The sequence below is a fragment of the Tachysurus vachellii genome, chromosome 16 (assembly GCF_030014155.1).
Source record: "Tachysurus vachellii isolate PV-2020 chromosome 16, HZAU_Pvac_v1, whole genome shotgun sequence".
In the NCBI taxonomy this organism is placed as follows: domain Eukaryota; kingdom Metazoa; phylum Chordata; class Actinopteri; order Siluriformes; family Bagridae; genus Tachysurus; species Tachysurus vachellii.
Window position 1 is genome coordinate 3282656 of NC_083475.1, and position 14379 is coordinate 3297034.

Consider the following 14379-nt stretch of genomic DNA (forward strand, 5'->3'; position numbering starts at 1 on the left):
CTTGAGAAACATACATACATGCTCTGTGAATGCTAGACATAATTTGATTCAATTTAAGGTAATTCATAGGCTCCATTATTCAAAATCAAAACTTCATAAAATATATCCTACAGTATCTCCACTCTGCAATAAATGTAAAACTGTAGATGGCACATTGGTCCACTCTTTATGGTCATGCTCCAAACTAAAATTTGACTAAGGTAAGGCAGGAAATAAAAATTTTACAAATATTTCTTTAAAAAAAAAAAAAAAAGAACTGTGTCTACTTGTAATCTGTTATATTTAATTCATTGGTCAAAGGTTAATAACAGCTTGAATGTGTTTTCAGGACAATGGTTTGAATAGTCATTCCGTTCTTATGTAGGATTTTTTTCAGTCTGTTTTCCATCAGAACTCCAACACACTGATCCATATTGTCACAGAAGCACATGCATGCAGCTAGAGGGAGTCTCTAGCTAGTCTCTAGTCTTCGACTGCCTGCATGGCCTGTGCCACACTTCTTGGCCTTTATCTCACCGCTGCTGGCTGGAAAACAGTAAATTAAGACTGTGTTTTGCACCCTAATCCCTACTCTGTGCTGTTTTTTTGGTGTTCACCCTACTAGAGTGCCCTACAATATGCACTGTAGGCCCAGTGTGTAGTAATGGTTCTTTAAATATTAAGTGCCATAATATAAATGTTTTTGTACCATTATCTGCACAAGAACCAAAATTTGTACTGACAGAAATAGAGATGAAACAATCAACAAAAAATCTTCTACAGCCACTACTGCTAGAAAACAGCTACAGAGTAAACACTGCTGCATCATACTGTTATGGCATACTGTATGTAAGCCTATATAAAAAAAGCTCTTGAATTTTAACAAATCTTTCACCTTTCCTTTAGAACCAGACTTATGCCAAAATTTCAACTTTGCACACAAGACAATGACATTTGACTTTTTATTGTGTTGAAGTGTTACATGACCAGTTAGTTTAAGGTTATACCTCTGTCCAAAGCAGCACTAATTCGCATTCATAGCTATTTAGACTTCCATTTACTTGCATGGAGTGAGTTTATTGCAAATCCATCTGTTGTCTTTATCGTTCTGCATAGCTCTGGGCCAGCCAGGTCCAAGGTGTTGACTGCAGTGGTTAGGCCATTAGCCATCCCTGATATGGGACAATATAAGCTGTAATTGTTACACTTCTCACTGTAAATAGCGACAGTCTCTAATGTATTTCAGTTAATGATGTAAGCAAAGAAAATTTTTGTATAGATTTGTCAAAAGTTAGACTAAATTTGTATCCAGAATTGCAAAGTCGAAATGTAAAAGTACATATAAATATAAAACTAACAAGAGTTACCTTAAATTTACAAGGAAAAATGTTAGATTGTTAGAGTGAAAAAAGTAAAAAAAAATATATAATGGGCAACATGTTTAAATTCAGTTAAATATTGTCATTTCACATAAATTTGTACGTAATTGTAAAAAAATCATTAACAAAAATGGTATTTTTTTCTGCAAAACAAATTAAAAAAGTACTTTGTCATTATTGGCATAACACTTAAAATAACACTGTGTACAACAGTGGTTTGAAATATATCGTTATTTTCCATAATTAAAACAACAAATAAATGGTGTGTTTCTGGTCCACTTATTTGACTGGACAAGCAGCGACTCTCCTAGGGGTTTCCTCAGATGAACTCCTCAGATGAACTCAACCGGATGCCAGACCTAACAGGTGAGAATTCCAGGTCTTGAAAGTGTTCCTTTTATTTTTCTTCCACTGACTGGGTTCAGCTCAAGTTCATGTGCTTTTTGTCCTGCTGTTACAAATAATCCCTCAGGTTTTTATGGGATTGAGGTCCAGGGAATTTTATCCAGGGATCAGAGGTCATTATAAACTCAGTGTAGAATTGTGTTTAGTCTGATTCACTGTACACGATGAACACACACTTCTCATGTCTCTGAGTCTGTTTAATGTGTTAGAACTTAAATGAGTGATGTGTTAATAAACATGTTCTCTATTCTCCATCATGGTAATGCAGGAACACTGGAATCTTCATCACACACAGATATTCATTAGAACCTGAATATGAAAGAAAAACATGTGAATTAATCAGCACAAAGTGGACTGTGGTACTTCATGACCAACAGCATGTAATCATCTCTGCTCCAACAGAAACATTATCATCTCCTGTTTATAATGAACCATTCAACATTTCTTCATTCTTACTAACATCTGTGTTCTAACATTTAACTAGAACAAATGAGAACTTCCACAAGTTCTAACAGGATAATGAACAGATCTTTACCCATCACATCACTGCTCTTATCCAATCACAGGAGCTTTTTTAAATAACAAACACTACTTTGTCATTTAGATCTTGTTCTACATTTATATTTAAGTGCAAACTTTAAGAACAAACTGAGGTGAATTTTACAGGAATGACAGAAGACACAATGTTCAGTAACAATCACTCTCATGAACACATTTGTGACTTTTTGTAGACTGTCTGAATCCCTGTTTTCTGCCTTCACATGAATTTTACTGAACACAAAACAGCATTAAAGAGAATCGTTAGAAAAATTCTGATTAAACAGAATATAGTGACATTTCCTAACCTAATAATCTGAAAGTTATTGAAAAGAAATGTAATGTGTATCAATGTGTAATGATAATGAGGTTAAACTTTTATTAAAAGGTCATTACTCATTACTAAGGTCATTTGTTTTTTTTTTTTTGTTTTTTTTTTTTTCTTTTTATTTTTTCCGCTGTGTTTGGCCTGCCACTTGCTCTTCTGCTTTTTCATGTTTGTTTTTGCTACTGTCTCGTCGTTGATTGTGTATGATCGCACCATGCTGCTGGAACTGCGTTTTACAACTAATCGACTTTTAAGTACCCAGTCCTTTAAACCACCACCGCCACTGTTGACATTAATTCCTCCTTTCCTGAGACGCCCTGACTGTCTGCTACCAGGCAGGAAGCGCCGCAGAAGACGCGGTCGGAGAGGCGGGTTACATGTCAGGCTTAGGACTCACCTGGATTCTTCGTCTCCGAGAGGTCAAGATCAACCAGGATGTGAAAATGCTAGAAGATCGCGGGAATGCTACCGATGGCTTCGGCTGGTTGGCTCCAGCACTGGCGTTTCGTTTCCGTGTCCCCGCCGCGCTGAAACATCCACCCGGGGTTGTGTCCAAGGAAACCTCCGTCCAATTCCTCGTGTGACATCGTCGCCTGTCAACTTGTCCACGTTCCGCATGGCACTTTGTAACACCAGATCGCTCAATAACAAAACATTTGTCCTCAATGATGTCATCTCTTCTCACAATCTGGATCTGTTTATCCTCACCGAAACTTGGCTTCCCCCAGGTGACGTCAGCGCCTTTTCGGAAATCCTCCCCTCTGGTTATCTTTACCTAAACACGCCGCGGCAAACGGGTAGGGGCGGGGGGATAGCCACCATTCATAGACAGTCCCTGAAGTGCCGCCAGTTGTCCACTAGAGGGTTTTCCAGTTTTGAGTTACAAGTATTTGTGCTTACACTACCCTGTCCAATTTTATGTGCAGTAATCTACCGGCCGCCCAAATTAAATAAGGATTTTTTAATTGAGTTCTCAGAATTTTTGACAGAGTTTTTAGCAAAGTTTGACAATATTCTAATCTGTGGTGACTTTAACATTCATGTTTGCTGCCCCTCTGATAAACCTGCAAATGAATTTAAGGCACTTTTAGACTCATTAGATCTGGCTCAATCCATTTCCTGTCCCACCCATAGATTAGGTCACACTCTTGACCTTATTATCTCTCGTGGGGTGATTGTGTCAACCTGTGAGGTCATGGATTTTCCTATCTCTGACCACTCTCTCATACGGTTTGACATTTGTGCTGTTCCACCTGCACCAACGTCTATTGCCCCCCATCGCCGTCGCATTATTACCTCATCCACAGTCAATGATTTTGTTGCTGCCTTCTCTGTTTCTGATCTCGCCTCTACTGCTGAATTAGCATCGCCTCTTTGCCCGGACCGTTTCCTCGCCTCCTTCCATACCATCTGCTCCCAGATTATGGACTCTGTTGCGCCTTACAAGGTAAAGTCGACCAATGGTGCATTGGACCCCTGGCTCAATGATACAACTCGGGCCCTCAGGCGCCGGTGTAGACAGGCTGAGCGAAAATGGAAGAAGGACAGGCTGCAGGTGTCACTGGAGATGTTCAGAGACAGTCTTGCCACCTATCAGAGTGCTCTGAAGGAAGCTAAAGGACAGTATCTTTCTGCTCTCATCAATAGAAATAGCCACCGCCCTGGAATTTTATTCAGCACTATCAATTCTGTTATGAATCCGGTGTCTGTCGCCTTGAATGACGTATCTGTAAACGCATGCAATGCATTCAAGCAACATTTTTTGGACAAGGTTTTGTCTGTTAGGCAAACCATTACACAAGTCCCCATAGTTGCCATGTCTACTCGTGCGGCGCAATGTGTGTTAGAGAACTTTGTTGCAGTTACTCTGGTGGACCTCAAAAAAGCAGTCCATGAGTTGAAGCCTACCACCTGCCCCCTAGATGCTGTTCCTGCCAGGATTTTGAAGGAGGCTATTGACATCTTAGGACCCATCCTTGTCCCCTTCATAAACAGCTGTTTTAGGGTGGGTACTGTCCCCTCTGCTCTCAAACACGCTATTGTTAGACCGCTGCTCAAGAAACCCAACCTTGATCCCTCCATACTCTCCAACTTCCGTCCTATATATAACCTGTCATTTCTGTCTAAGTTGATGGAGAAGCTTGTTTTCGCACAGCTTCAGTCTCACCTTCAACTGCACGGCATTGGTGATACATTTCAGTCCGGTTTCAGGTCTAGACATAGCACTGAATCAGCGCTATTGAGGGTCCATAATGACATTCTTGGAGCCCTGGATGGTAAAAGCTCTGTGGTTTTGGTGTTACTGGACCTAACCGCTGCATTTGACACCGTGGATCATGCCATCCTCATCTCTCGTCTACAAAATGTGGTTGGTCTGCAGGGTGCGGTGCTAAATTGGTTCTCATCATACTTCACTAACACAACCTTTTCAGTAATGCTTAATGATTATTCTTCCTCGGTTGCTCCTCTGTCATCTGGTGTGCCTCAAGGATCTATTCTTGGTCCTACTCTGTTCTCACTTTATATGCTGCCACTTGGTCAACTCATCTCCAATCATAACGTTCAATTTCATTTCTATGCTGACGATCTCCAGATCTATCTTCCTGTGATTCTGAGTAATCGTTCTGCACTGGACCTGCTCCATAACTGCCTTCATGATGTCAAACAGTGGCTTTCCCAGAACTTCCTTCATCTGAATGAAGAAAAGACTGAGTACATCCTGTTTAGCCCAGATTCACCCAGCAGTTCTTTTAGTTTTGGTCCTCTAACACCTCAGTTTGCTTCTACCGTGCGTAACCTGGGTGTTCTCTTTGACAAGAGTATGCACTTCGATAAGCAGATCAGTGCAGTAGTGAAGGCGAGCTTTTACCAGCTAAGACTACTCAGTAAAGTAAAATCATTTTTGTCTCAAGCGGACATTGAAAAAGCTATACATGCCTTCATCAGTTCTAGGATTGACTACTGTAATGCTCTCTACACTGGACTTAACCAATCACTTCTCAATCGGCTTCAAATGGTACAAAACGCGGCAGCACGTCTTCTCTCCAACACCTCTAAACGCTCACACATCACCCCTGTCCTCCACTCGCTTCACTGGCTTCCGGTGCGGTTTAGGGTGGAGTATAAGATCCTTCTTTTTGTGTTTAAGGCCATCAATGGTCTTGCCCCAGCCTACCTCGCCGAATTAATAAAAGTCTACAAACCAGCCAGAACTCTCCGCTCCTCTGGACATACCTCTCTGTTCATTCCCAAATACAAATATGAGAAGTTTGGAGGCCGGTCATTTGCCATCATGGGTCCAAAGCTGTGGAATGCACTTCCAGCACACTTACGATCCATTACTGTGCTGAGTGTTTTTAAATCGCAGTTGAAAACTCATTTAATCAAACAAGCTTTTAACATGTAGACCCTGTTTCAACTGCTATTTTATGTTCTTTGTGTTCTTATTGATTTTTATTGTTTTTATTGCTGTTTCTCTGGAAAGCACCTTGTGCTCCTTTTGGCTGTTGTAAGGTGCTCTATAAATAAAAGTTGATTGATTGATTGATTGATTACTCACTCCAGTGTCTGTAGTTTGTAATGTTTATCATCCTTAAGATCAGACAGCATCTTCTTTCCTGAGTCTCCTAGTTTATTATCAGACAGATCCAGTTCTCTCAGGTGTGAGGGGTTTGATCTCAGAGCTGAAGTCAGAGCAGCACAGCCTTCATCTGAGACACCACACTCACACAACCTGCAGAGAGACACAATGACACACTCTTCACTGGTTGTACACAGGGACGTTTCTAATGCTTAATCACTTTGATCACAGGCCCTTAAGAATTTTACAGAACCCTGAAAACACAGATTTATTTATTTATTTTTTCAGCAAAAACACCATCAAAGCCTTTATTTATTTGTTTGTTTGTTTGTTTGTTTTTCATCATATAATGTGTAGTGGAAATTTTCACTTTAGAGATGTTCACACGAATCTGTCCTTCTATGCTTCTATATTTCCCATGGCTGGTAGCTATTGTGACTATAGTTTCTTTTCAACACTGCATTTATCAGACCTTTCCCGTGAGACCTTAGTTGTTCCCGTGGGATTAGTTGGGTGAGAAGATGAGCAGGCGATGCTTCTAAGCCAATGGTGGATGATGTTTTGGCTTTTACATGTTTTGGCTGAACACAATAAACCGTGGAACCTTTTTTACTCTTGCCCGTGCCTGTCGGTGTGATATTACAGATACTACAGAGAAAAGTGAAAAGCAGTGCACAGTAAAGGGGGTGGGACAAAGTAATGGGGTGGGACACAGTGATGGGCGGGGCACTGTGATGGGCAGGGCTTATGACGGAAGGGTACGGGATATTTTCACTTCAGCTAACATTACAATCAGTCTTCATGTTTTAAATCATGATGTAAATATTAATGTTTGATGAAGACGAAGCCTATTTTCAGACATATCTACTGTAATCTACATAATCAGACACTGATTTATCAGGAACATTTTACTGGGGCTCGAGTGTCGACCCGGACTGTAGACAGTGTGTATTATTGTGGACTGAGTAACACATACTTTAGAGACCAGGCCAACACATAAGACTAGAACTTGGACTTTTTCTGGACTTTCATACACAACACTGATACATCAGCCAGATTTTATTTTACACATAACATATTTCATATATTGCAGTATTTAACACATCTGAAATTTATTAAAACAGTCACATTGTTCTGCCTCTGATCCACTGAATCTTACATTTCTATTTGTTACAACTATTCTATTTTTATTCTATTTTCTTTTTTTTATTATTCTATTTTATTTTATGTTTAAATCACAGACAGTTTAAAAACATTTCACTACATGTCGTACTGTGTATGGTTGTGTATGTGAGAAATAAAATATGAATGTAAATATTTTCTGTAACTTTTCTCTGCTTCACATCTCAACAAAATCTCTGTTTTAATCTGAGTTCACATGAACAGATCTTTCTTGAGAAGAAGCTTTTATTGTCATTACAACCATATATAGCTGTTACAGTACACAGTGTAATGAGACAACATTTCTCCAGGATTGTGGTGCTACATAAAACAAAGACAGAGCTAAGGACTTAGTAAGTAGACACATAAAGTGCATCTATGCAACCTGGTGCACACAGTGCAGGACAAGACAGACAGGACAGTGCAGGACAAAAGACAGTTCAAGCAAAAAAATTTACAAGACAATACACAAATTAACAATAAATAGAGAAACAGCGTTCAACAATAGCGTTCAGATCACTTAAGAATGCCCTTCTCTAGGCTCACAATAAACAGCTAAACAATTTTACTGTAGGATTTTGAAGTAATAGCTCTTTAAACTCACTGTCTATGTTTTAATATAATTGACATTTTGATTCATTTCCAAATTTGATTGATTTTTGATTGATTTTTGATTGGACAGTTTAATTGTTAGTTGATCAAAGTCAGATAATTTCATAATGGCCTATTCATTGGTCACTACAATGATCAAGCAATTTTATTGTGGAAATGTTTAATATTTGCTCTTTAATTTCTTGCCAGGAGGCACTTTTAATCCATAATAAAATAAATATTTCAAATTGTTAGTTGATCAAATTGAATCAGTTCACTTTATATTGAGATACGTCATGCTCACAGTAAAGACAAAATAATTTCTGTGGAAATTTAAAGTTATTTTCATTCAAAGTTACAATGTCTGTAATCCATTATATTACAGACATTATCATTCATTCATTCATTTTCTACCGCTTATCCGAACTACCTCAGGTCACGGGGAGCCTGTGCCTATCTCAGGCGTCATCGGGCATCAAGGCAGGATACACCCTGGACGGAATGCCAACCCATCGCAGGGCACACACACACTCTCATTCACTCACGCAATCACACACTACGGACAATTTTCCAGAGATGCCAATCAACCTACCATGCATGTCTTTGGACCGGGGGAGGAAACCGGAGTACCCGGAGGAAACCCCCGAGGCACGGGGAGAACATGCAAACTCCACACACACAAGGTGGAGGTGGGAATCGAACCCCCAACCCTGGAGGTGTGAGGCGAACGTGCTAACCACTAAGCCACCGTGCCCATTACAGACATTAATTAAATATAAAATGTTATTTGTCACATACATAAACATACACAGTATGACATGTAGTGAAATGTGTTTTACGTCTGTTCCTTATTTTAGTAAAGCAGAAGTATAAGGAAAAATAGCAAAATGGGTAGAAGTACAGAACTACAGAGAACAATTTAAATGTATAAAAAATAAATGAATTAAAAATAATTCTGTACAATTCTGTACAATACAAATTCGGTTCCCCTTTGAGTCTGGTTCCTCTCAAGGTTTCTTCCTTCAATTCTAGGGAGTTTTTCCTCCCCAAGTCACCTGAGTCACCTCAGACTTGCTCATTGAGGATAAATCCATAGACATTTAAATATATCTAATATTACTCTTGAATTTTGTATTCTATTAATATTTATATTATTCTTTATATTAACCTTTTGTTCTAAGTTTATGTTCTGTAAAGCTGCTTTGGGACAATGACAATTGTACAAGTCGCTATACAAATAAACTTGAATAGAATTGAATTTCCACCTCACAAATAAAACCTAGTAATTAAGGTAATTTTTCATTAATGCAGTAAACATGGTTCTATAAACAGGTGTGCTAAATGTACATCAAATATCCAACATAAACCCAGCATTAACTTCCTAATTATTTTAAGATATTAAGATAAGTCATAACTACAAAACTTCAAAACTCTCTCAAATGTAATCAGCTGCTTCTACATGTTTAATAGCTGCCCTTCAGTATCATTCATTTATTAATGCAGTTTTTATTCCCTAATTTATCTATTTACATTAACTCCACTCTGTATCACCTTCAGGTCAGAACATCCCAAAGTCCATATTAGAGTGTGTTCAGTTTCTCTCTAACACTGTAACAGTAGAACAGTTATATTCAGATTTACTTACAGTACATTGCTTTACTGGATGCTGTAATCACAGGCATAATCTTCAGAACAACATCTTCTGTTATCTTATCTGTACTGAAATATTTACTCAGGTCAAACTCATCCAGCTCCTGTGCTGATGTCAGTAACACAAACACCAGAGCAGACCACTGTGAAGAAGAAAGTTCACTTTGTTTTCCAGATTTCAGGTAGTGTTGGATTTCCTCCACTAGAGAATTATCGCCCAGTTCATTCAGACAGTGGAACAGATTGATGGATTTCTCTGTAGGAAGATTTTTACTGATCTTCTTCTTTATGTACTGAAACGTTTTCTTTATGTTCTGGAAGCTACTTTCTGTCTGTGTTACTAAAACATCTAAGAGTTTATGATTGGACTCCAGTGAGAGACCCAGAAGAAAAAGAAGGAAAAGAACCAGATGTCCAGTCCGACTTTCTAAAGTCTGATCTACAGCACTCTTGTGTACATCTGAGATGCATATAAATTTAAAATATATCATCCACCAATTGAAGCTCTGCTTTTGTATCAGAACATTTCTCTTCTCCTTCATTAAGATTAGGCTTTGTAAAGTCTGAGCTACTGCACTCTTGTGTATATCCGATATTCTTTTTTCTTTCATCAAACGTTTAGAATCTTGATTCTGTTTAAGAACATTTCTCTTCTCCTTTATGAAGGTCAGGTACACATACAGAGCTGCGAGATGCTCCTAAATGCTCAGATGAACAAAGCAGTACACTTTACTCTGGTGAAGTCCAAACTCCTCTCTGAAGATCTGAGTACACACACCTGAGTACACTGCTGCTTCTCTCACATCAATACCACACTCTCTCAGGTCTTCATCATAGAAGATCAGGTTCCCTTTCTTCAGCTGCTGAAAAGCCAGTTGTCCCAGTTTAAGAAGCATTTCTTCATCACTCTCCTGCTTCTTTGATTATTTTTCTCTGATGATGTTTGTCTGAATGATGAGGAAGTGTGTGTACATTTGAGTCAGAGTCTTGGGGATCTCTCCACTCTCTGCTTCACCCAACATTCTCTCTAGAACAGTGGCTGAAATCCAGCAGAAGACTGGGATGTGACACATGATGTAGAGGCTTCTTAATGACTTCAGGTGTGTGATGATATTATTGGCCAGGCTCTGATCACTGATCCTCTTCCTGAAGTACTCCTCCTTCTGTGGGTCATTGAGCCCTCGTACCTCTGTGACTCGATCCACACACTCAGAGGGGATTTGATCAGCTGCTGCAGGTCTGGAGGTGATCCAAATGAGAGCAGAGGGAAGCAGATTCCCTTTGATCAGGTTTATCAGCAGCACAGGCACTGATGCTGATTCAGTTACATCACACACTCTCACTGTGTTCTGGAAATCTAGAGGAAAACGACACTCGTCCAAACCGTCAAAAATGAACAGAACCTTTTCCAAACTGGACATTTCTGTTTCTTTTGTTTCCTTAAAAAAGACATGAAGGAGCTCCATCAGACTCAGTGTCTGGTCCTTCATCAAGTTCAGCTCTCTGGAAGGAAGTGGAAATATGAGGTGGACGTCCTGATTTACTTTCCCTTCAGCCCAGTCCAGAATGAACTTCTGCACAGAGACTGTTTTTCCGATGCCAGCGACACCCTTTGTCAGCACAGTTCTGATGGGTTTGTCTTGTTCAGATAAAGGATTAAAAATGTCATTGCATGTGATTGGTGTTTCCTCTGTTGTTCTTCTCCTGGATGCTGCCTCGATCTGTCTCACCTCATGTTCATTATTGACTTCTCCACTGTCTCCCTCTGTGATGTAGAGCTCTGTGTAGATCTCACTCAGGAGTGTTTGGGTTCCCAAGTTTATTATCACTCCATTCAAACACTGAAACTTCTTCATCAAATTTGATTTGAACTTTTTCTGGATTTCATTTCCAGCAGCAGATTCTGGGTCGTGCCTGTGATATGGAGAAACAGGAAGATGTGGTGAGACATGGACTTTCAATTATTAGACTTTAAGATCACTGGTCTGACTGGTCACCACAGATAGTTTTTTTTATGATGTTCTCACTATGTGTTTTCCTTCATCTACTACTACTACTTCATAATTACTCTGTATCTGTGATCTTCGTTTCTGTTCTGTTTCCAGTCTTCTGTAGATCACTGTGAATGAAAATTGTAGTTGATCATTTCATCAGTTCACACTACAGTAGTGGTAGTTTTCCACATGACTATGGAACATTATAAAACTTCAGAAAAATCTCTGGTCCTATTTTAACTCTAGTTATTCTAGGTTTATTTCTGTGTGTCTGTTAGAGATGTGACTGAATCCATCACTCTGAATGAACAGGTAATGTGTTTTTAACAGATACAAATACAGATACAGTTTATAAGAAATCATGTTAGAAAGGTTCACAGGCATAAAATCCCTAACTATAACCAGTATAACACTACAGCCTGAATGTGACACCAGTCCATCACACATACAGTAGGGTATGGTACTCTACTGGTATGTGTTTGGGAGGTGGGAGTAAACTAGAGAACCTGAAGGAAACCTACATAGGAAACCTATTTAGTTTGTCATCCTATTTATGTAGTTAAATTTCCCTTTAAGTGTGACTTTATCAGTGACATTAACAGTGAGGAGATGTTACTGTACCTGTGTGGAAATGATGGGTCTCCATCTTTAAACACAGGAGGATGATGCATCACTCTTCATGGAGATACAGCTGTGTGTTGGTGATTCTGATCTCTTTCTCCTGAGTTTACTGTACAACATTATACACAGTCCTTTAGTCATTTATATAAACTCTTTATTTTACTTACATTAAACAATACATTTTTACTGTGAATTAGTGACTGTTAGATGTGTATAGTTATATACTGTAATAGTAAAACATTTGGTTAAATCATTTCATATTTACTAATAATAATTTAGATGTGAATACTTAAAGACTAGAACACAAGGATGTTGTAGATTACCAGTTGTTTGATAGTGTAGAAACATTATCTGTGTCCAGATCAGGAGTCTCCATCTTTAAATATTAGTAAAGTTTACACAAACACACAGCAGAAGTCCTGAAGAGTCTGATCTCTTCTGATGGAATGGATCAAACTCCTAGAAAACACACAAACAAATGTGCACAATCATTTTCACATCTTTATTCTTAAAGAAAATGCTGCTCCTTTAGTTTAAAATATCCTGTTTAAACCCCCTTTAATGTTTAATTCCCCATAATGTGAAGAGAGGAAGCTGAAAGCTCTGTACAGTACATACGTCATACTGAGTTTGATATACAATATATCCACATTCTTCTAACAAAAAAACAAAACAAAAAAAAAAACAATCAAATAACTTACCAAGCCCATAGGCAGGTGGTTCCAACGATCCCCCCCTCACTGCCAAAGGTCCAGAATTGAAGTCGTTTTTTTTTCATGTGATTATTGTCATCATTGTTTTAATCAATGCTTGTGACAAATCTTCTGGGTTGCTGTTTCAAATTAATATGATACATTATTGTAGCTGGACGTGTGTGTGTGTATGCCGCGCATGCAGTTCAGAGAGAGTTCTCGCAATACACTTTTCAAAGCAACGGTGAAGCATCGCCTCTGAATGATAGGGGGAGGGGTTATATATATATTTTTTAATTAGTCTACAATATAATATCCATATAAATATAGCATGATTATAATAACAAAACTTGGGATATTCAGTGATATTGGCTTTGCAATATCGACTTTTGTGATGGCCAATACTGGCAGACTGGAGCCAATGGAAATGCTACTCTCCTTCGGTGCACGTATTTAGTCCTCTGAGAACATCAAAGCGGACCGCTTGAGGTAAATTATCTGGAATGATTAGTATATTCATTGATTTACGATGCTTACCCAGCGAACACACGATGTACTAGTTACGTAATTAATTTGCTTGCAACGTAACTGTTACGTCCTAGGGAGGTAATTTCATTACCATTACAGTACCAAATCACCACTACGGTCTCCTAACGTCGCGAGATAACCAAGTACGGTCCAGTTACGTACTATTTTGGTAATTTCATAACTTACTGGCAACGTAACTGTTACATCCTAGGGAGATAATTTCATTACTATTACAATTATATAAACATTAATTTCCTTTTCTATTCAGGTTAGCTTGTTAAAACTTTTCAGTCTCAAAGTCTCCCTTAAATAAGTCAAAATAGATTAAATACACCATGCGAGTTGCTCTTTACATGGGAAACAAGAAACATATTTTCCAAATTGCACCCAAGAAGATTGGAACTGACCATTGTACTAAATCCATAAGTGTCAAGACAAATACAGCAACAAGCAAAGAGGCATTGACAGAGAGTGAAGAAATTATGATGAAAATAATTATTATTAATACTTCAGTAAAGTTCATTAAATCTATTCTGTTGTTAGTGTGGTCTTTAAACTTATGAACTGTGTATGGACTGACAAAGGTGGTACATGAGGAAGCAATTTGACAACAATGCAGTAAATAATTTAGGTGCATCAAAAAGCGTGTTAAATACAAAAGGAGGAGAAAAACTGCAAAAAGGTCCACTTTTTGAAAAAAGAAATGAGGTTGACCTTTAGTCAACAGGCCTTGTTCTGTCACATTAATATCACCGTTTCCGATGCTGATAAAGATGTTTTAACTGTACAAACGCTTCAAACAATGGAGCCGATTCGGAGGGAGAAACACTTTCACTTTCGGAAGGAGTCATGTGTAGTTCAGGGTTGAGTCGACTCTTTGAACCGGCTCTTTTGTTGAACGTAGGAAACTGATTGACAAATGTAAAGGTGAGTA

The 14379-nt window shown here is 38.6% G+C and overlaps 1 protein-coding gene and 1 long non-coding RNA gene across 4 annotated transcripts in view; both read right to left on the reverse strand.

Annotated features, from left to right (window-relative positions):
• Positions 1-1398: 1398 nt before the first annotated feature.
• The window catches only part of LOC132858830 (NACHT, LRR and PYD domains-containing protein 12-like), a 291009-nt gene continuing 278028 nt past the window's right edge, over positions 1399-14379 (reverse strand). Inside the window, exons 10-11 of one of the 3 annotated variants that reach the window (XM_060889339.1) lie at positions 6188-6361; positions 1400-2072 (exon numbers count right to left, since the gene is read on the reverse strand). In XM_060889339.1, coding sequence (XP_060745322.1) covers positions 2066-2072; positions 6188-6361 — 181 coding nt within the window. In that variant the 3' untranslated portion in view covers positions 1400-2065. Of the gene's footprint in view, positions 2073-6187; positions 6362-14379 lie in introns of all 3 variants that reach the window. The other 2 variants (XM_060889341.1, XM_060889337.1) reach the window with 2 other exon arrangements.
• LOC132858978 (uncharacterized) lies at positions 12273-13169 on the reverse strand. The gene is made up of 3 exons (XR_009649689.1): positions 12927-13169; positions 12549-12684; positions 12273-12334 (listed from the first exon to the last, which is right to left on the reverse strand). It is a non-coding gene; the product is annotated as an uncharacterized LOC132858978 (long non-coding RNA).